Here is a 24507-nt window from a genome sequence, read left to right as displayed (position 1 = left end):
AACAATTTTGTGGTAAGGTTTTTTTTTCCACAGGAATAGGGAAATAGCTATAGGAGCTGAATGAAATCCGCTTTGAAGTATCACCAAAGGCATAATATAAATAAAACATTATTATTATTATTATTGGTGGTCAAAGATCTCAAAAGCAGCCTTCATGACTGTAGCAGCAAGGCAGGTTCAGGCTTAGCTGGGCCAGCTGCTGTGCCTTTTAAGCTGGCTGGATCTTTCAGCAAGGCACCTCTGGCACAGAGCAGGCAGTGTGTCTTTTATGTTTTTATTTTTAATAAAGAAGGCTGTGGAGAAGGAAGTGAGGGTCAGCAATAGCAGGTTGCAGTGGAAGCCATACTGATGGTTTCTGTTGCTGACTAGCTGCTTCGGGACTTGGCATAGTGAGATAATGATGGCTGCAGTTATCAGCGACAGTCCAAATCCTGAACCTGGAAGCACCGCCACAGAGAGACTGCAGCAGAGCTTACATGACAGCCCCTGTAGCTATCAGCTGTTTGATGTGGGATACTGGGAAGTAGTGGCGGTTGCGGGAATAGTTGGACTTTAGGGGAGAGATGGTACCACAGTGTGTTTCCAGGGCCGTTCCTGGCTGCTGCCGACGTCCTTGGCAAAAGCCCAAAGTATCCGCATTTTATGACATGCGTGCAACAACAAGCCCTAGCTGCTGATGATTTTGGAGCTATAGCATTGGCTGGCCAGAATGGCAATTTTATTTAATAAATCAATTTTCTAAAAAAAATCAAAACTTGTGTACAATAAATGCATCAAATTACAACTAAACTAAAAACAATATCATATACAAAAAATAAAATCAACATAAAACATGATAAAAGAACAATAATAATTATCTCTATCTATAAAAAGCTTGTCGGTCATACTGTTGTCTTCTTTGGCCACCAGGTCACGTCCTGAATAGTGGAAGGCATAGTGGGGTAGATTTTAAAAATTTGCGCGATCGCGTACTTTTGTTCGTGCACCAGGCGCGAACAAAAGTATGCTGGATTTTATAAGATACGCGCGTATCTTATAAAATCCGGGGTCGGTGCGTGCAAGGGGGTGCACATTTGTGCAACCTGCGCACGCCGAGCCCAGCGCGCGCTGCCTGTTCCCTCCGAGGCCGCTCCGATTTCGTGTGTGTGTGTGTGTGCAAGAGAGAGTCTATATGTCTGTGTGTGGGTGCCTGAGAGATAGGACTTTGCAAACAGCGCACACTGGGGCGGATTTTAAATCCCCGGCGCTCGTAAATTCAGCCGGATTTACGAGCGCAGGACCCTCGCGCGCCAGCGCGCCTATTTTGCATAGGCCGCCGGCGCGCGTAAGTCCCGGGACTTTGTAAAAGGGGCGTGGCCGGGGCGTGGCCGGCGTGACGCGGCGTTTCGGGGGCGGCGGCGCGGGCGTGGTTTCGGCCTGGGGGCTGGTCCGGAGGCCGCGGCCACGCCCCCGGAACACCCCGGGCCAAAACCACGCCCGCGCCGCCGCCCCCGAAACGCTGCGTCACGCCGGCCACGCCCCTTTTACAAAGCCCCGGGACTTATGCGTGTCCCGGGGCTCTGCGCGCGCCGGCGGCCTATGCAAAATAGGCGTGCTGGGGTCCACGCGTAAATCCGGCTGGATTTACGCGCGCCGGGCATTTAAAATCCGCCCCAGTGTGCGCTGTTTGCAAAGTCCTATCTCTCAGGCACCCACACACAGACATATAGACTCTTTCTTGCACACACACACGCTCACGCTCTTTCAATTTGTTAATACATTAAAAGAATATTTATCTTTTCCACTTTTGTTTGGTTTTGAAAATGTACATCAATAGCGAACCACACAACCTGACCAATGCAAGATACTTTTCGCTAATATACTCTGCAAAACCCTGTCTCTTGTACATAATTTTGTGTACACAGGGACAGGGCAATCAGAACACTTCGATTCAGAAAAAGATTTTAAAATATAATTTATTCAGCTGTTTATAAGAAAGTCCAAGACAAGTGTTCTGGGAGATGCAATATAACTGCCCTCTATCTGTAATAACTTGCATCTCAGTGAATCTCTGACCTGCCCTGACTTATATAATCAAAATACAACATTCCCGAAGCTTCCAGAATGAATGACGTAACTGCCCAAAGATTTCCTTACAAAAAATACCTTATGCTGTTGTCATGACAATCTATCATGTATAGGAAATGCCTGTGAGGTCATCCTCCATTCAGTTGTAAAAATCATTCATTTACTAGTCTTTCCTGAACCATCCTCCCATCATACAAGTTCCTGTATCACTCTGGCTTTGATGCAATGTATTCTTCGGTTCTTCTTTTGTTCTTTTGTTGTGTAAACAAATCGCAGTCTGGGTCTTGAATAGGAGCTAGGCTTGAATTCCATTTCTTGGCACCAGGGTTTAATTAAAACTGTCACCTCACAGGATCTCCTTTTCAAATTGGTTTCTGTCCATTGAAACCATACATCTGCAAGACAAAAGATTGCATCCTGGACCCAGTTTCTCTGTATTGTGAAGTAAATGTTGCCATTAAATAGGCCTCTTTCCTGTTGTTGCCAGCAAATCTGTCTCAGAGATTTTCTGCAAGTCATGCTCAGAAAAGCACTCAAAGTTCATTCACCTCTGACAGCCATAGTACAGCAGAGGCATCTGGGAATTCTTGGTTATCTGCTCAGCTTATTCTTCATTTCCCTCTATGGGACACCTTTAATGGACAGGTGTCACATCAACCAGTCTTCGATGCTAAGCCATGACAGAGGAACTTAAAAGTGTATACTAACCCCTAACCTTGGTATTTATCAGGTGTAGTGCATAGGTGTATGTCCCTCTAGATTCCCAATTAATATGAAGGATGCTCCCACAAGCATTCACTCGTTAATCAAACAATACCATTCAAATTGAATTACAAGAATAATTCTCCAGTTCTATAGTTAAAATACAAATATCATACTTTCATAATGATAGTCTTACACTTAAACTTTGCATTGCATAAGAAGAAAATACTATACTTAAACTAATAGTATAAGGAGAGTGAGTTGTTCCTACTAGAAATTAGTCTGCATACTACACATCATATAATAATGCATCATATACTAATATAACCAAAGCAAGACCTAAAAATTATTCAAAAAGAAAATACCTATCATGTTACATTGTTTATAAAAGATGCGTCTCTGCAAGAAGAACTGTCTCATATTGAGAACCAGGGATAGAAGTAGGTATGTGTAATAGGGAACAACGAGAACGAATATGTGATAAAAGTGAAAAAGAACATTGGAAGCAACAACAGCCAAAAATCAGTATACAGAAGATAGCAAATACAGAAAATAGTAACTTACGTAACCAAGCAATTGAAGGAAGCCAAGAAAATATAGAATCTAACCATGAATCCGTATCAGGATTTATACCACCTTGTGTATACATAACATGCGATAGATTTCGAAGGTGTTGGAAAACATAGGACATATTATGTTCATAAGCTGCTGTAGGAATATAGGTACAACACGCAGTACCAATGATAACACAAACCCCTCCTTTCGATGCAAGGACGGAATCCAAAGCTAACCTATTTTGCTGAGCAGTAATTGCAGTTGCTCTGAGCTCAGTATTGATAGCATTTAGACCTGCAGTAGTCAAATTAACAAACTGCATAAACTGATAACGAATAGTCTGAATCCACTTAGCATTTGCAGCAGCTTGAACACCAGGTGTCAGCCATGAAGCAAAGAACAATTCAGTTCTACTAAACAGTTTAAATTCATCAGGGACATCAGTTGGAGTAAGATAAGCAGAACGACGTACCCGTTTAGAAAATACAGAGGGTGAAAATAAAGAAAGAGGCGAAATAAATACAGGGGCAGCTAAAGTCACCATAGCACAAGTACCACGCCATCGAAATGGAAGAAACTGATAGACAGAAATACCACACTGCCAGAAAACATCCATGAGAGGCTGTGAACCAAATTCTAAATATATAGCATAATAGACAGTATCACAAGAAGAAATACCTAGAAAAGGTCCAGTACCATTTTGTGAAAAACAAAAAGGAAAGTGGGTAATCGCAGTATGAAATAAAGGGCCTGAAAAAGGAGGTGGCCATGTATTAATAACAGAAGCAAAATGAGTAAAAGTACAAGTCATTGAAGGTCGTATAGGAATAGCAGAAACACATAGGGGTAGATTTTAAGAGGCGCGCGAACAGCCTACTTTTGCTTGCGCATCAGACTCAAGCAAAAGTACGCTGGATTTTAGTAGATACGCGCGGAGGCGCGCGTATCCACTAAAATCCTGGATCGGCGCGCGCAAGGCTATCGATTTTGTATAGCCTGCGCGCGCCGAGCCGCGCTGCCTCCCCCCGTTCCCTCCAAGGCCGCTCCGAAATCGGAGCGGCCTCGGAGGGAACTTTCCTTTGCCCTCCCCTCACCTTACCCTCCCTTCCCCTACCTAACCCACCCACCCGGCCCTGTCTACACCCCCCCCTTACCTTTGTCGGGGGATTTACGCCTCCCAGAGGGAGACGTAAATCCCCGCGCGCCAGCGGGCCTGCTGCGCGCCGGGCCGCGACCTGGGGGCGGGTACGGAGGGCGCGGCCACGCCCCCGGGCCGTGGCCACGCCCCGTACCCGCCCCCAAAACGCTGCCGACACGCCCCCGCAACGCCGCACGCTCCGGCCCCGCCCCCCGACACGCCCCCCTCCGAGAACCCCGGGACGTACGCGAGTCCCGGGGCTCTGCGCGCGCCGGGAGGCCTATGTAAAATAGGCTTCCCGGCGCGCAGGGCCCTGCTCGCGTAAATCCGCCCGGTTTTGGGCGGATTTACGCGAGCAGGGCTCTGAAAATCCGCCCCATAATGTAGGAGTATCCGAAGTTCCACATATAGTCCATTTTTCTTTCTCTCTACAAGAATAAGTAAGGTAACTAAGCTGACGAAGTAAATGCTGAGGACACAAAGGGGAAGTCTCATTAATAACAGATGCATTCCACAAGGAAAGCATTGTAGAAGGGGAAAAACCAAATTTAGTATATTGATTAGCATTAGCAGCAGGAGGAATAGAATAAGGAGGTCCAAAAGTCTGATTACCATAAAAACAAGAAGTAACAGAAGAAATAAGGGAAGAAACTTGTGCTTGCGTTCCAGCAACTGGACAGGCAAGAGCATGATAGTAGCAAGAAACATTTGAAAGAGATAGTGGTATTGTCAGAACAAAACCTGCCATTTTAGTGGTATGAAAATGTTGAGAACACGCACTACAAGGAGTGTTGGGGTATGATGTAATAGCATGTTTATACATCAATTGATACCACATATTGGTAGAAAAAGGTATATGTGTAGGTAAAGAGAAATTAAGCAAAAGGTCAGGGGAAATAATAGTAAAAGAGTAAGAAATAGAGCAAAGTAAATAAAAAACACATAGATACATGATTTCTAAAATCTATCACTAATAAAGAAAACAAAAATAATGATTAGCTAACTTAGTAACCTTCTAATTAAAATATAAATCTACTAAATAATACTTCAGTTGGTCATAGATTAGTCCTTTAAAGAACAAAACAGTCCTTAAAATACTCCTAAGAATCCTTTAAAATAAAATAAAGTCAGTTCAAGCCCATGAGGCTGCAAAAGTAGATTTAAAAATAAAGTCTCATCAAGTAGCTTCTGTGCTGGGGCACAATCTCAAATCAATTAAATGAGTAAAAGTAGTGTCAGCATCTAAACAAGCCGCTGTAGGAGTTAATGTTGTTATTCTGTATGGTCCAGTATACACCGGATCTTTCCAAGTTCTGTGGGTAAAGTTGCGGCGATAGACTAGATCTCCTACTGCATACACCCTCGAAGGTTCTAACACTTTGGATTGCTTAGCTCTGGCAGCCTGTATGTGTTGGCTTGCAACCTGCAAATTTTTAAGAAAAACAAACAGGTTATCTGGTACCTTAGCATGTTTCTGATACTCAACTTGTTGAGGTAAATTCATAGCTCTACCCATACATAGCTCAAAAGGCGTGAGTCCTATAGATCTCACTGGGCTCATTCTGATTGCCATCAGTGCAGCAGGTAAAGCTGTGAGCCAATTTTGCTCATAAGCCAACATCAGTTGTCTTAACTTTGTTTTAAGAATTCCATTCATTCTCTCTACCAAACCATTAGATGTAGGTCTATATACAGATACATGACGGCATTTGATATTCAGATCTGATGTTATTGCATGCATTAATTCATTTCTAAAATGTGATCCATTATCTGTCACAATTGTCACTGGTACCCCAAATCTGGGTATTATGTGGGTCAGCAAAGCTTTTGCCATACAAGTACCTGTTTCTGCTTTACAGGGTATGGCTTCCAGCCATTGAGTGTATGGACATACACACATCAGTAAATATCGATAGCCAGAACAGGATTGGATCATATCAGTATAATCACAATGCCATTCTAAATAAGGTCCCTGTGGTTTTGGAATATGTCCACTAGGGGTCACTGCACCTCTACAGGGATTCGCAGTAGCACATATTGGACATCTGGTCACAAATTGCGAACAAAGGCTTTGTAAATTTGGAGCCCATATACTTTGAGACAAATTCAAATACATTGTATTAGAACTATTATGTAGCGGCCAATGAACTTCATATAACATCAGATTTAAAACATTCAAAGCACAACACAAAGTTCCTGCAATATTTCCAAATCTTGTTCAGTTAAAATCAATGTATCTTCACTAGCTGGGCTGCCTTTAAGATGTCTTCTCAATGACTTACTTTTGGTACTAAAAGCTGGAATCCACAATCTACAAAAGTTTAACAAACCTAATAAACCTCTTAACTGTTTCACTGTTTGAGGAACTGCCAATTCTGACACTTGTTCATGCAGTGCACAACCAATACTCTTTCCCTCAATTCCTAGATTCAATCCTAGAAATGAAACTTGTAACTGACAGATTTGTGCTTTGTCTGAATTTACTTTATATCCCGCCTTGGCTAATGTCTGCAAAAGCATTTCAGTTGCTGTCATGCATGCAGACCGTGTAGGTGCTGATAATAATAAATCATCCACATACTGGATCAGCGACACACCCACTGGTAGTTGAGTACATACTGCCTGAAGATCTTTAGACAAAATTTTAGAAAAAATAGACAGACTTTCTACATACCCTTGCGGTAATCTAGCCCACTGATAACTCTGCTTATCATATTGGAAAGCAGTTAACTCCCTACTTTGCCAAGCAAGAGGCACACAATAATATGCATTCGCCAAATCTAAAACAGTGTACCACTTTCCTAATGGCTCAGTTTGTAAAATAGTAGCTGGATTCGTAACATTAGGATATTCTACCACTACCATTTCATTAAGTGCACGTAAATCTTGCACTAATCTCCATTTCCCTGAAGGTTTCAAAATTGGGAACAACGGGGTATTAAATGGTGAACCACTAGACTCTATTATCCCATGTTTCAAAAGAGATGCAATTTCTGGCTTGATTCCGTCTTGTGCTTCTCTAGATAAAGGATACTGACTACGCTTAGGGCCTGTATAACCTGCCTTTAATTGTATTTCCACAGAATCTATACTCTTCACTTTACCATACGGATCATTCTCAGTTGCCCACACTGTCTCAGGCACATTAGGAAATTGGTCCTTTCTGTGTGTTATATTAACAAACTGTCTTGCAAAATGTAGTGCTGAGGATTTTGGTGCAAATGAGAGTTCTATTTCCAAGGCTTGTAACAAATCCCTTCCTAGTAAATTTACTGGACATTCTGGAGCATACAAAAACTGACTCATCACTTCTTTTCCTTCTAACTGCACCCTAGTTTTTTCCGTTCTCTGTACTAACTTATCCTGTCCATTAAATCCTATTGTACAGATAGTTTCATCTGACAATGCAACTCCCTCAGGAAGTCTGGTGATCACAGATTTAGTTGCTCCTGAATCCAATAAAAAAGTATACGGTTGTTTATTTATATGTATTGTCAACATGGGATCTGCTGTTCCTGCCCTAATTTGCACCACCCCTAAAAGTCATTGATTATACCCATTTCCTGCTCTATATCTCTGAATCTCATTTGCAGGATCCCAATGAGGGAATCCTCCTTGTCTCCCTCTATTACCAGTACTGTTATTATCTGGATTGGCTCTACATTCATATGCATAATGCCCAAATTTACCACAGAACCAGCAATCTATACCTGGTCTTCTATCAGGTCCAAACCCAACTCCTTGTGATGGACTCCCATACATTCCTCTTCCACCTATCCCTCTTCTGCCTCGCAACATCCCTCTACCACGGATGTTATTTCCTCTAGCTGTAATCACAGCACCTATTAATTGATTCTGGGAATGATTCTGTGGGAAATTCTGGGGGCAACCTACATTACACCCATCCTGTCCCGGTTGTATTTCTGACACAACTTCTTTATCTGAACATGCTTTAACTCCTTCTGTCCCTATCACCTTATTTGTCTCTTCCTCTTTTTGTTTTTTCAGCTGTTCAATCTGAAGAGAGCATAACTTAGTTTGAATTTTAGTCAAATCATCCGTGCCCTTATTTTTCTCCCTAATGTACAAATCCCCATAATGGCAGATAGTACGAAACATTTCTGGCCATAATTTACTGTCTAAACTGACTACAAGATCTAATTTTTGTTGGAGACTTTTTGGTAAAGTTTTCCTTAAAGCTTGGAAAAACAGAGGTAACATTCCGAGCTGATCAAATGGCTGTTCCATCTGCCTAAACCAGTCTTCCTGCATTGTTTGCACATGCAGTCTGATATCAGTTATCCCATCCCATACACGTGACATAAGAGTTGATAAATCTCTTTGTGTAGGGAAGTTTTGCCTTAAAGCTTCCCAGACATTCTGACGAAAATGATTAAAAGGATTACCATCATAATCTGAATTAGCTAATGTAATTTCCCTCATTCTAGCCTGTCTAAACAATGCATCTACATCAATTCCAGGCATTCTAGCTAATAATGCTTTTATATCTCCAATGGCTAATGTCAATCCACTAGTTAATTTTTCAAAATCACGAATCCATGCCCCTGCACCCTTAGTTAGCGGCGGCAATTGCAGGATTAAATTAGTCAGATCAGTAAATTGCCATGGTGTATAACGAGGGAGAACCTGCCCTCTTTCATTAGGTCGCCCTAACAACAGGGGATACTGTGCAGCTTCAGCCCCTGCTTGCTTTTCATATTTCTCCCATACCATTAAACCATCATTCATATATTGATCATCCCACTCAGGATCCCCATAAGGACCTCTAATACACTGACGAGCTACATTCATATCTCTAGAAGATAAAGAACCCTGTTTTGGATACGGAGACATATCTCCTCTCCTGTCCTCAGTCCATCTAGATAACCTATCCACCCATAAATCCACATAATATCTACTAGCTTCTTTCTCAGCCACTATTTCTTTTGGTGTCTGTTTACACCCACTCTGAACTATCATAACCAGATCCCCTTTTTCATCTCTACAAGCTGTCTCTTCATCCTTCCCTTCGTGTGTAATTACACAGCCCTGCGTCTTACATTTTCGGGGTAGCTGTTGTCTAGGAAAATAATTTCCTATCTTAATTGATTTTATCTTACCCTTTTCCCTTACGCTTTTATCCTCTCCTGTCATACTTATAGCACTGTCCCCTATAGGTTCTATGCTCTCAGATATTGGAAGAGTAAGTACTTCTCCAAACCTTTTTCTTAACTCATCTACAGTTAAACCTGGTTGCACAGTGTTAGATGGATGCATTAACCCCTTTAAAATGCAAGTTATCTCCTGCCATCTGTCCTGTAATTCTACCTGAGGAGGGACAGATTCCTCTCCTGGCTGCACTACCACCGGTGCTTTCTCTAATGCAGAAGCTGGGGAAACCATTTCTGGCTTAGCTACCACCTCTGGCCAAACAGAAGCAACAGCACTGGGGAACTGAGATTGCCCAGACATACCCTCTCCTGAATTATCAATAACTGATAATGGAGTCACTGGGAGAGGATCTAACTGCAATGGTTTATATCCTGGGGCTACATCTTGTGGATTGACAGGTCCTAAGTCTTTAGGCATAGTATATACTGGAAAATGCCCCAAATTAAACTGTGGCAATGCTGGGTATAATCCTGAATAACTAGAGGCATGGAGCATGGGATTCTCAGGTGCATACGCTGGAGGTTTCTGAGTCCCCTCAGTGTCTGTAATAACTGAATCTCTCTGCCTATACCATAAATCAAATACCTGCAAATGCTTATCTAACGATTTCCCTTTCTTTGAATCTCTAATATATTTAAGCAATTGTAACAGCACAGAAGATTGTAATGAGCCTGTTGGTGGCCACATGAAATCTGATGATGCTTTAGATGGCTTCATCCACTTACGGTGAAAGTCTGTAATGTCTTTACTATTAAGAGGATTAGCCTGAATAACTGATTCTAACGGAGTTTTCATATTGTCCACTAGATGGCAACCCTATACCACAATCTACTTAACCCACACTAGTGCAAAAAATATATAGCTTATACCCCTTTCCTTCTCCTGTTCTAAAGTCTGCAAATTTTAATATACAACTTTCAGAAGATAGGAAAGAATTGAACTTCCGATAATGTTAAACTCAAAAGCCTGAGTTATCGTCAGACCATTTATCAGAAATCAATTATAGAATATAAAGATTTGTTTCCTTATTACTTTATTTTTTTTTTTATTTTTTTTTATTTTTAAGGCAGTCACAAGGACTGAAGGGGAAAAAAAAATCAGAAAAGAAAGAGAGAACAAAATACCTAACTGAAACAAAATACCTGAATAAAATGAAACATACAATCACAATACATGTGCACACAAACACGCAAAAAATACAGATAATAAAAATCTTAATACTTACAGACGTCTTGTTTGAAAAGTAACTACTTTTGGTGTTTACCTGGAACCAGCAAGCTTCTTCTCTGAACTCAATTATGCTCCGGGATAACCTCCAGTCGGACCTGGGAAACTCAATATCTTTGGATAAAATACCCAAGAACCTAGTGCGAGTGTGTCCACCACACGGAGCACTACGGCTAATAATTATAATAACAACAGCTATTAATGTCCCTTCACGGTCGCCAAAATGTACATAATTTTGTGTACACAGGGACAGGGCAATCAGAACACTTCGATTCAGAAAAAGATTTTAAAATATAATTTATTCAGCTGTTTATAAGAAAGTCCAAGACAAGTGTTCTGGGAGATGCAATATAACTGCCCTCTATCTGTAATAACTTGCATCTCAGTGAATCTCTGACCTGCCCTGACTTATATAATCAAAATACAACATTCCCGAAGCTTCCAGAATGAATGACGTAACTGCCCAAAGATTTCCTTACAAAAAATACCTTATGCTGTTGTCATGACAATCTATCATGTATAGGAAATGCCTGTGAGGTCATCCTCCATTCAGTTGTAAAAATCATTCATTTACTAGTCTTTCCTGAACCATCCTCCCATCATACAAGTTCCTGTATCACTCTGGCTTTGATGCAATGTATTCTTCGGTTCTTCTTTTGTTCTTTTGTTGTGTAAACAAATCGCAGTCTGGGTCTTGAATAGGAGCTAGGCTTGAATTCCATTTCTTGGCACCAGGGTTTAATTAAAACTGTCACCTCACAGGATCTCCTTTTCAAATTGGTTTCTGTCCATTGAAACCATACATCTGCAAGACAAAAGATTGCATCCTGGACCCAGTTTCTCTGTATTGTGAAGTAAATGTTGCCATTAAATAGGCCTCTTTCCTGTTGTTGCCAGCAAATCTGTCTCAGAGATTTTCTGCAAGTCATGCTCAGAAAAGCACTCAAAGTTCATTCACCTCTGACAGCCATAGTACAGCAGAGGCATCTGGGAATTCTTGGTTATCTGCTCAGCTTATTCTTCACTCTCAAGCTCCCACACACATGTGCACACACACACAGACACATGTAAACATACTCGCACACAGGTTCCCCCCACACATGCACACAGGCTCCACCCCACACAACAAGGTTCTACTTGGTTGTTAAGGGACTAGTAAATTACTTAAATATGCAGGAACACTTCTGAACACTGCCCTGAATGTTAAACAAAGAAACTTAAATGCTACTTTGGCTCTTACTGGGAGCCAGTGAAGCTCTGTAGTTAGTGGCGTGATGTCTGAATTTCAAAACTCCAAAGTAAGACTGCAGATTTAAGAAATGAGGAACCAAATGAAAGGATACCGCAGGCTATAGTTTCTTCTATCCTGGCTTAGGTGGTTCCTTGTTGGAGGTGGTGAGAAGAAAGATCCTGCCAATGCTCATTTCTAAAAGTGAGGTGAAATTGGGGGCAAGAGCGGGTAATTTGATATTCCTATATCGATAGGGTATGTTCCTTAAGATCTTTCTCCTATATGTGCCTTCTTTACCTCCTGTACCTGAATGTAATCTGCTTTAAAGTGACTGAAAGGCAGAATACAAATCAATAAAATAAATAATAAATACAACTTAAAGAATGATGGAGATTACATCAATGCATGGAATATCAAGGGGATATATAGTCCAGTAAAGAAAAGTCAATTCTTGTAATATTCAGAAAAAGCAGGTAGGGATTAGATTTCTATAAGAAACCCATTGTTTCTTATAGAAACCCATTGTTTCTTATTATTGTTATGGTGCTTCTTTTGCAGGTGGGAAGACATGACAGACAGAGGTTTAACTTCTCCTGCTCTCAGAAGGTTGCTGATTCACAGGGTTAATATGTGCTAGTCTCAATGGGGTGACCGTTACACTTTGAAATGTCTGTAGGCCTTGTGATCATACTAGAACATTTTCCTAAGGCATTTGAGTTGGGGGTGAGTGCTGAAGTGGAAGACACAGTTTTGAATGAGTGAAAAATCAGTTTGATCGTAGACCACAGTGTTCTGGTTTGGAGGATGTACATGCATGAGAAACAAATCTTCTCATTGTTGTTATGCCTAATGTGATCTCTAAACAATGAATGAAGAAATCAGTAGGTCTTGTTGAAATGGTATGGAATCTGTTTTTGGACTTTGTTAATAAATTTAAAAAAAGACTACACTACAGTGTAACACAGCTGGGATAAAAAAAAAATTTCAGGAAGAAAGAGAGGAGACAGGATTGAAAGGAGATACTTAAATGTTATGAGAGAAATGTATCAACTATTGCACTGTATTTGTACCACTGAAGCTCTACTTATTAAAAACAATGAATCAGAAAATAAATGATGCAACTTTCTCCGTAGACAAGCAAGACAAATATTAGCCACAAGTGGACAATGTTATTCAGTGGTGCCAAGACGGAAATGCTCTTTCAGAGCTTGGAAAACTCAAGAAGGTTTTTCTGAGCATGTGTGGGTGTTCCCGCTTTCACCTCTGCTAAAGGAAGGGGTTGAGCTCTCTAAAACTATAGCTGCTCATAGCTGTTTTTCCCTTGGGTTTTCCTTTTCTTATAATTTTATGATTGAGTGTCCTAAAAAACAAAATATTTTGTCAATATTGAATTTGATTTAGTATCACTCCTCTTCAAGATGGCAGACAGCAAACCAGAGTTCAAAAGTTGTCCCTGTTGTTCTAAAATGACTCTCGGATTAGCTTAACTGATGAATCCAGTGTTTCGGTCCTTCTGTGACACCAAGAGCTATAAAGTCAAAAGATTATACGTTGAAGTTTGTTTTAAAATCTTCTCAAGCTTCCACCTCAACAGTTAAGGTGAAATATTCTTCAGCGCAGAGGTCATTGGCTAAATCAAAAAAGGCACTAGATCCTTTAACAAATCAAAATAAGCCTGTCACCTGTTCAAAAATGACAACTCGACATCAAAGAATAGTGACAGTATATCAAAAAATCACCCCTTTCTAATTTCAGTTGCACGAATTAACTCAAGCTGGTGTCATGTGGTGAGAGATTTAATAGACACTGACTTTTGGTAGTTGGTGCAAGGCTCAAGTTATCAACTCTCGTGAAATAGGCTGTATCATCACCAGGTTTTAATCACTCACAGCATTCACCTTTCAATTTTTTAAGTCTTTACATTTTTAAAATATTTTTGTATGAAATAAAAATTACTTGTCTCTTTCGTCAAAAAATTGTGGAAAACCATTGTTTAACAAAGCTGTTCTTCCATCATCATTCTCTCTGAATGATCCGCCATGATTCTATTGTGTCCCAGAAAAAACACCCAACACTGCAGCATTTTGGCATCTTAATGCCTGCATCAGGAGTATCTTATGGAGACTGAGTCAAACAAAAGCACTGTAAGGGTCTTCTTTTAGCTAAAATACAAGGCGATATAATAATAGCAATCAATATTACTTCCTGAGCTCAGACCGGCGTCTCACTCCTTATAACCTTAAAAATATTGACACATACGTCATATCTCCTCCCACCCTTATAAACATGAACAGACCAATCATAGATATTCAAAGTAGCCTGCAAGCCCTCCTACCCTCATAATATCAACCTCATAGCAGACCTAGCTTAATTAAAAATAAACCATTCGACTTCCAATCCTTCAGGTATGCATGTATTCCAGATGTAAATATACTGTTGTTCCCTATGAGTCAGAAAGTTTGAAAAATCAAAAAAGGCACAAAATTTTCAAAAAATCAAAATATTTTGAAAAATCAGAAGTCTCAGATCAGTAAAGGCAGTGATGTAAAGTCTGGTTACTCAATGCAGAAGAGCATATGTTTCTTTATCTGTGCAGAGTTGATCCCCCTTCGGCACAATTGTTTTCCTTCCATTTTGTCCTGCTACACCAATCCAGTTCCAACAGGTGGGTTGTGTCCCTCTACCAGCAAATGGAGGCAGAGCCAGTGACATCTGCCACAATGTCTAGTGCAGCCCGGGAAAAATCCAGTATTCTCTGCCTCCAGTAGAAGATAAGACGAACTGGTGGTATAGCAGGGATTTGTTTTTGGAAAGCTATTTCAGGTCTGGCCCTGGTGCACCAGTCATTGCAAACCTGGGATCAGGGATTCCCAGTCCCAGTAGGGGCTTGGTAGAACCCGAGGAGGGGAGGGGAGGTTCTCCTGAAAAAAAAAAGAAAGGAGAAACAAGAGTAAAGGAGAGAACATTCTTCAGCTTATTTTTTCTTTTATTGCCTTTGGCTTCCTTGAAGAATTCCCCTGGTTTCTCCTTCTGCCTCTTCTTTCTCCCTTTTCCTCTATCCTGCTTCTTTGAGCTCAGGTCCAAATAAAAGAAAAAGGAATGGTCTGATTAAGGCAGCAGAGCTTTAGGCCTTTACTTAGGCAGTCTCTTCAGGGAGAGGAGTTACTTGCTTGGCTGTCTGTGGGGAAAAAGAAGATTTATCTCTGAAACCCCTGGACTCCTGGTGCTGCCCAGTGACTGCTTTTCCTTGAATCATTGACAGAAAGTGGAAACATTCCAACCGAATGGCCCTGGTTTCCAACCAGCTGATGGACCAGGTCGATTCCCCCCTCTTTGAGCCACTGAAGCATATTCTCCTTCCGGGATCAATCTCTTAAGGCAGTTTAATTGGGGCTGTTTGCTCGGTGTGGCGTGTTTCTGACATGCAAGCCTGGTCTTGTAGGGATCCTTTTCTGATTAGCTCCGATTTTGTGTCCTTTCAGCCAGTGCCCTCTTTCCTGCTCAAGGTTTTTTTTTGCCATTTCACCTGAATCAGCTTGTTACCCTTCTGACTTTCTTGAGGTCTGAGTGTCAGGGTGAAAATAGGTTTTTGCGGTATTTGGACATGTGCTGAATTCTCCTCTGGTATCTTGAAGTTTCTAACTCATTTAGGAGGACTGATTACTTGTGCTCTTTGGGAGGCTGTGGAAGGGTGAAGCAGCCTCCAAGGACATGATTGCTCGGTGGATTAGGGCCGCCATTGCTTCCACATATAAGCTTAAGGGGTGTAGGGCTCCCAATTTAATTTGGGCTCATTCAACAAGGGGACAGACTTCTTCCTGGGCAGAGGTGTGTAGCCTTTGCACCACAAGATGGCTACTTGGTTGTCATTGTATTCTTTTTTCAGACATACTGGGCGTTCCTGAATTTCTCAACAAAACCAGTACATAAATACTTGCGTGCACAAGCGTGTGCCAGGGTTCCCTTCCGCGTAACTTTACTTCTGCTATGGAGGATGGCTTGTAAATCAGAAAACCAGAAAAGTAAAGAGGATTAACAGGGTAAAAGGGAGGCTGTTTAACCAGGGGAGTTGGGAAGTCCTATCCATTACCTTGGCGAACTGGGAAAACTGGTAATTGTGTCTGCATGCATGTCTACTAAAACCCCCCTCCCCCAATTACAAAGTAGAAGCGGCATTTGCTCGCATAGGTGCACACCTCCTTAAAACTGCACACACGAGCTCACGTTCAGCCAAGTTTATCCCATATATGCGCGTATGTTATAAAATAACTGCATTCCTTGGCGCGAGCTAGAAAACACATGTGCGCCTGCAAGTCTGTTTAAAAGTTACTGTTAAGTGCGCACATAGACATATATATTCAGCGGCTTTGCCGTGCCACTGAAAATACATTGGAACTTAACTGAATTAGTCATATCTGGCTAAGTTACTTGTCTGGCCATCACTGAATATTGGGCCGTATCAAAGTAACAATAGATTGGTACACACAAAAATTATATAATATATAAATAAGCAAACAATAAGTGCAAGGGCACTGTCAAACCTAAATCAAAGCTATGAGACAAAACTTTAAAGAAAAACAGCTGAGCATTTATTGAAATTAAAAACATAAAACATAGAGACAAATAATATACAACCCGACACAATTGTGTTTTGGCGTATTGCCTGCCTCAGGGATTAATATACAATTGATCCATAAATAGTGCTGCTACACTGTAAAGGTACCTATAAAACAAGTCAGGATACAAATTATCATATTAATAAGAAAGAAACAAGCAACACCAGACATCCCAAACAAAAGGGGGGTACTATCAAACAATCAAATGTAACAGATATTAGAGGCAAATATACTTTAAACCCAAAAAGGAGAGGAGGAGAATTATGTTCTTGATCAAATGATACAAAAGTACCTAATGTTCATAAAAAAGAAAAAGGAAAAACCATCCAAATCAATAAACGCACAAAAGCAAGATATAAAAACTAAATATTAATTAAAAACTAAAATGTTTAAAAATAAAACAGAAAAAGTAATAAGCACTAGCCTATCTTACCTGGACAAGTCAAGCCAAATTACCGTGGCAAGGTGGCACGCCCCTGGAACCCACCCGAGGGGCACAATTTGTGCCACAAGGGTGAGCAACCTAAAGTCCTGGAGGGAGAGAAAGGCGGTAAATAATAATAATAAAAAAAAGGTAAGAACAAAAATAAGGGGTTAAAATTGTTGTGTAAATAAAAACACAAATATTGTACTCTTAAAAACAGAGAGGAAAAAACTAATGATAAAAAATAAAACATATATATCCTTATTGTTATAATGTAACTGTATGCTCCGTATCTCTTGTTGATTGGTTAATTGTATACTCTGCTTAGTTCATTGTAAACCGAATTGATTTGATTTGTATCAAGAAAGTCGGTATATAAAAGCCTTAATAAATAAATAAAATAAATATAATATACTAGCAACGATACCCGTTCTACACCCAGGCGGCGAGCCTTTTTATTGGCACATTTGCTCTTGTTTTGAGCAGAATTTCCCTAGAAATTCACTGTAAGTGTCCCTTCCACATACACACCCTCATACAGGCTTCCTCACTCTCTGGCTCACACAACCATCCCCTCATATAGGCTCCCTCTCTGAAACCCACACTCAAGCATCCCATGCACTCCCCCTCTTACCAACCAAAGCTGTATCTCGCACTCCTCCACACCCCCTCTCCTCTCTCTCACACACATTCTCTCACCAGCATCCCCCTCCCTTCATATAGCTCCCTCTCTCTGAAACCCACACTCAAGCATCCCCCACCCACCCTCTCTTACCTCCTGCTCTCTCTCACCCTCCCCGACAAACATTATCTCTCACCGGCATGCCGCGGGATCCGCCATTCGCGGCGAAGATGAAGGCCTGGCGCGCCGTTCGCAACACACGGGGGCCTTCAGCAGAAAATAGTAGCTGAGACCCCGGCATGCCGCGAACGGAGCGCGTCCCGCAGCACATGCTCCATTCGCAGCGAAGATGAAGGCCCGGGCGCACCCATCGCGACACTTGGGGGCCTTTTCTTTTCACGCGAACGGCGCGCCTGGCCTTCCTCCTCGCAGCGAACGGAGCGTGTGCCGCGGGACGTGCTCCGTTCGCGGCATGCCGGGGACTCCTCTACTATATTCTGCCTCTCCCGCGATGGCCGCTGTCCTTCCTACCTGTGGCCTGTTTCAGCCGCCTGCGCCATCTATCGGCAGGCTGGGAAACATGCAGCCCGATATAGCGAGCACTGACGGACACCAAGCCCGATATATTATAGATAGATATATTAATGTCCAACTTATGTACTTACTACAAAACTGGTTCACTATTTGGCTAATCCCAATGTCAAAAGTTGCCTCCTAAGCCAGCCCAACATCTTCAGGTCCCCTCAATAGATTCTAAAAATGTTTTTCACTATTTCTCAGCTGCAGGAACTGATAGGGCTGCATCCACGACTCCCTCGCTGCCTGTCTCTAGATGCGGCAGCAAAATCTGTGAGGCCTGTCTCTTCTTGTAGATCCGGAATTGGCGCTTCCCCAGCTGCCATTTCTAAAACTATGAATGATTTCAAAGGGGCATGGGATAAACACTGTGGATCCCTAAAAGGCTAGAGGATGGGAATAAATAAAAAAGCTAAACTGGCTGGAGCGGGAGTTACTATCCTTAAGAGAAACATGGGGGTAACCTGCACAGAGCGGCAGTTACTACCTTGGGAAGCTTGCTGGGTAGACTGGATGGACCATTTTGGTCTTTATCTGCTATCATTACTATGTTACTATGTTAATGCTCCATCCAGATTAGACACACTATTGCTGCACTAAAAACCTCATTGTGAGCCAGAGATTGCAGTGCACATCAACATCCAAGGCTTAAGAGATGTTTCTAAATCCAGCCAATCAGCTATTCCCAACTCTGAACCAGCAATGGATATTTACGATGAGAGGTAAAGCTGCCACAGGCTCTGGGATAGAAGTCTGATGGCACTGGGGAGTTATAGGGTCCGCTAAGGATTTCTTCCTAGTCGACTCCTTATACTTATCCATGCAAATGGTAAGAAGGAAATGTAATCAAAACTAATCCCGGAGATCACAAGTAGCATTTCTCCTCAAGCCGCCATCTTGGCTCATAATAGAATAGTTTTGACAGTTCATCCTGTATGTCTACCAAAAGCTATTTCTTAATTTAATTTAAATCTAGTCTCTTGCCAACATTTGGTTTTTAACTTTTACAGAAAGTCTTCACAACTTTTTGATGCTTTCAACCCAGACAATTGGGGTTCTTCAGTTTCCAAGAGAACTCTTTCAACTTGAATATCTAATTGTATCTCCTCCTGCTATAATTAATCAGGACTTCAACTCCAAGATAAAGTAAAAACCTCAAGTCAGGGCTAAAGCTGCTTCCTTAGCATATATTGGTTTTGCCTCCATAGAAAATATATGCAAGACTGGCACTTGGTCTTCCATCCATATCTTTACTGCTCAATAGGGAGGATCAACTCGGTGGGGGTGTGGCACTTTATGTCTGGAAGGGTGTAGAGTCCAACAGGATAAAGATCATACAAGAGACTAAATGCTCAGTAGAATCTATATGGATAGAAATCCCATGTGTGTTGGGTAAGAGTATAGTGATAGGAGTATACTACTGTCCACCTGGACAAAATGGTCAGGCAGATGATGAAATGCTAAGAGAAATCAGGGAAACTAACCAATTTGGCAGTGCAATAATAATGGGAGATTTCAATTACCCCAATATTAACTGGGTAAATGTAACATCAGTACTTGCTAGAGACACAAAGTTCCTGGATATAATAAATGACTGCTTCATGGAGCAATTGGTTCAGGAACCAACAAGAAAGGGAGCTATTTTAGATTTAATTCTTAGTGGAACACATGATTTGGTGAGGGAGGTAACGGTGGTGGGGCCACTTGCAACAGTGATCATAACATGATCAAATTTAAACTAATAACTGGAAGTGGGACAGTAGTAAATCTGCAGCTCTAATACTAAACTTTCAAAAGGGAAACTTTGATAAAATGGGGAAAATAGAAAAAAACTGAAAGGTGCAACTGCAAAGGTTAAGTGTTCAACAGGCATGGACATTGTTTACAAGTACAATCCTAGAGGCGCAGTCCATATGTATTCCACACAATAAGAAAGATGGAAGCAAGGCAAAACGATTACCGTCATGGTTAAAAGGTTAGGTGAAAGAGGCTATTTTAGCCAAAACAAATCCTTCAAAAATTAGAAGAAGGATCCATCTGAAGAAAATAGGATAAAACATAAGTATTGTCAAGTGTAAAACATTGATAAGACAGGCGAAGAGAGAATTTGAAATAAAGTTGGCATAGAGGCAAAAACTCATAATAAAAACTTTTTAAAATATATCTGAAGCAAGCAACCTGTGAGGGAGTCTGTTGGACCATTAGATGACAGATGGGTTAAGAGGGCTCTTAGTGTAGATGAGGCCATTGCAGAAAGACTAAATTAATTCTTTGCTTCCATGTTTACTAATGAGGATGTTGGGGAGATACCAGTTCCAGAGATGGTTTTCATGGGTGATGAGTCAGACGAACTGAATGAAATTACTGTGAATCTGGAAGATGTAGTAGGCCAGATTAACAAACTGATGAGTAGCAAATCACCTGGACCGGATGGTATGCATCCTAGGGTACTGAAGGAACTAAAAAATGAAATTTATGATCTATTAGTTAAAATTTGTAACCTATCATTAAAATCTTCCATTGTACCTGAAGACTGGAGGGTGGCCAATGTAACCCCAATATTTAAAAAAGGCTCCAGGGGCAATCCGGGTAACTATAGACCAGTGAGCCTGACTTCAGTGCTGGGAAAAATAGTGGGAAGCTATTCTCAAGATCAAAATCGTAGAGCATATAGAAAGACATGGTTTAATGGAACACAGTCAACATGGATTTACCCAAGGGAAGTCTTGCCTAACAAATCTGCTTCATTTTTTTGAAGGGGTTAATAAACATGTGGATAAAGGTGAACCTGTAGATGTAGTATATTTGGATTTTCAGAAGGTGTTTGACAAAGTCCCTCATGAGAAGCTTCTAAGAAAACTAAAGAGTCATGGGATAGGAGGCGATGTCCTTTTGTGGATTACAAACTGGTTAAAAAACAGGAAACAGAGAGTAGGATTAAATGGTCAATTTTCTCAGTGGAAAAGGGTAAACAGTGGAGTGCCTCAGGGATTTGTACTTGGACCAGTGTTTTTAAATATATATATAAATGATCTAGAAAGAAATATGACGAGTGAGGTTATCAAATTTGCGGATGATACTAAATTATTCAGAGTAGTTAAATCACAAGCAGATTGTGATATATTACAGGAGGACCTTGCAAGACTGGAAGATTGGGTATCCAAATGGTAGATGAAATTTAATGTGGACAAGTGCAAGGTGTTGCATATAGGGAAAAATAACCCTTGCTGTAGTTACATGATGTTAGGTTCCATATTAGGAGCCTACCACCCAGGAAAAAGATCTAGGCATCATAGTGGATAATACTTTAAAATTGTCGGCTCAGTGTGCTGCAGCAGTCAAAAAAGCAAACAGAATGTTAGGAATTATTAGGAAGGGAATGGTTAATAAAACGGAAAATGTCATAATGCCTCTCTATTGCTCCATGGTGAAACCGCACCTTGAATACTGTGTACAATTCTGGTCGCCACATCTCAAAAAAAAAATAGTTTCCATGGAGAAGGTACAGAGAAGGGCAACCAAAATAATAAAGGGGATGGAACAGAAAGGCTGAAGAGGTTAGGGCTGTTCAGCTTTTAGAAGAGACGGCTGAGGGGGGATATGATAGAGGTCTTTAAGATCATGAGAGGTCTTGAACGAGTAGATGTGACTCGGTTATTTACACTTTCGAATAATAGAAGGACTAGGGGGCATTCCATGAGGTTAGCAAGTAGCACATTTAAGACTAATCGGAGAAAATTCTTTTTCACTCAATGCATAATAAAGCTCTGGAATTTGTTACCAGAGGATGTGGTTAGTGCAGTTAGTGTAGCTGGGTTCAAAAAAGGTTTGGATAAGTTCTTGGAGGAGAAGTCCTTTAACTGTTATTAATCAAGTTGACTTAGGGAATAGCCACTGCTATTAATTGCATCAGTAGCATGGGATCTTCTTAGTGTTTGGGTAATTGCCAGATTCTTGTGGTCTGGTTTGGTCTCGACCCAGCATGGGAATTTCTTATGTTCTAATACCACCTAGAACATGCTTCATGTCAAGACAGCAATTGTGGACAAATAGTTTTCAAGAGCTTATTTATTTGATTACTTCAACTCTTTCCTTCAGCCTCTGGTATAATACTGGGGTCAAATATAAGCATAATATTTTCATACATCCCTCAGCTTGGGAGTTCCCACTTGCATGGCTGATACTTGTTCTTGCTTGTTCATGAAGCAAGCAAAGTTGCTAATCTGTAACAGGTGTTCTCCATAGACAGCAGGACAAATCAGCCAACAGTCCTGCTCTTCTCCCCTTAGCATTTGAAGGTCAAAGCCAAAGGAGACTTGTGTGACAATGGATGTGCAGGCACACCCGTACGTGATCAGAAAGAGCTTCTGTCTTGGCAGTGTCAGGTGACATCACCTGCTTGTGTGGCTGTCCATGGAGAACACTACCTCTGCTGAGCACCTTTTGCTTTATTTTTGTTTGTTTCCATCTCTGACATATCAATTAATGCTTTAAAATAGTTTTTCTTTTTATTCCTTTTTTGTTAGTGTATGATATTCCTTCTGGACGTTATCTAAGAGAGCTTCATGGTCACCTTAATATTGTGTATGATCTTTGTTGGTCAAAAGATGATCGGCAGCTTCTTACTTCATCCTCTGACGGCACTGTCAGGTCAGTAAACGCAGCAACAAAAGTAACCTTAATAATAATAGTGTTTACATAATCATACTTTGCTCTGATTATTTTCACTACTTGAATTGTAACATCCTAGCATTGCATAGCAAGTGTTGACATATCAGTGCTATTGGGCCCATCCATTCTGCTGCGGTCTACGTTGCTCTATCTACCGATATCTCACAGCTGTCAGTTGTTCAGGCCTGATCACCTGTAGGAGATTTCTCCTTATCCTTTTTTCCTTTAACCTAGGGAGTGCAACCAAATGAGCCTACTGCACATACTAGGTAACTTGCTATCACCCCTGCTCCTATTTATAGGCTAGAGCAGTAGTTCTCAACCTTTTTTCTATCAGGACACACCTGAGAGATGATGCTCACATGCGTGACACACTGAGCACATGACCATCATGGGAGTAAATATAAACACACACTCTGCATCCACAGGAATCTCCCACTTCCTACCAGCGAGCGCAGAGCAGAACTAAGACATTTCCCTGTACAACTCACCATACAAACAAGATATTCTGATTCTGATCAGGTGCATTGTAAAATGATACAAAACCTGGGAAAAAACAAACAGACCCCACTCTGTACATGTTTATCAAACTTGCCGTGCTGAAGCAAAACTCCAAGAAATGAAACAGCAATAGCCCTACACATTGAAAGGCAGCAGGTCACCACCACTGCAATATCATATTGAGAAAATACAACAAATAGGACTGATACAAATCCCTACTTGCTAGTAAAGTACCTCATCTCAGTCACATACAGCCACCTAATATAGAATAAAATACCACTAATTACAAATGCAGAAACAAAAACTGGAATGGAAACCCCAAGAAGACTTCCTGCATGCAGTGCAAAACTGGAGAACTAGAAACAGAAATACATTTCCTCCTACACTAAGCATAGTTCAAAGATAGAAGAAATGCCTCTTCTCAAAACTGACATATTATGGCTCTTGTACCCCGTCACTCTCCTCTATGCTCCCATCTCCCCTCACTTTTTCCAACTACTCAATCGTCCCTTCACCTGTTCATAGCCCTGTCCAACATTTCTGACATCCCCACCTTTGCATTCTCTTACCTGTGCCACTTTTCTCCCCTGCTCACCTCTCGCTGCCCTTCCCTCTCCCCAACCCTGTAGGCCCCACACTTCCATCTCTCCCTTCACTTCCATCTCTCCTCTCTGCCCAGCAACCCCAACCTCCTTCCCCCCACCCCTTCCTACCCAGCAGACTCCTGGCACCCAGCCAGCATAAGCCTTCAGTCCAATCCAGAGTCTCCCTCCCGCTTTACCAGCAGCAGATGAGGACAAGAAGCATTGAGGAGAGGAAGATGATGAGGCAGTGGAAGTCAGCAGTGGATCTGTAGAGCACGCACCTCTCTCCCTCATGCTCCTGTTTTCATGTCCAGGCCCCATGAGAGCATCAGCAGCTTCACTGCCAGGCCAGGCAGAGGACAATAAAGTTGGTGTCCGGCCGGGCCCATATGAACAGGAGTTGGTGATATCTCGCTCTGAT

At 41.4% G+C, this 24507-nt stretch overlaps 1 protein-coding gene across 1 annotated transcript in view; it reads left to right on the top strand.

The window, feature by feature from the left end:
* The window catches only part of AHI1 (Abelson helper integration site 1), a 559431-nt gene that overhangs the window by 75060 nt on the left and 459864 nt on the right, over positions 1 to 24507 (top strand). Inside the window, 1 exon segment of the mRNA XM_029596614.1 lies at positions 22857 to 22980. Coding sequence (XP_029452474.1) covers positions 22857 to 22980 — 124 coding nt within the window.

The sequence above is a fragment of the Rhinatrema bivittatum genome, chromosome 3 (genome assembly GCF_901001135.1).
Source record: "Rhinatrema bivittatum chromosome 3, aRhiBiv1.1, whole genome shotgun sequence".
NCBI lineage: Eukaryota > Metazoa > Chordata > Amphibia > Gymnophiona > Rhinatrematidae > Rhinatrema > Rhinatrema bivittatum.
The sequence above is the reverse complement of the archived record's forward strand: the minus strand, read 5'-3'. Positions and strand labels throughout refer to the sequence as shown.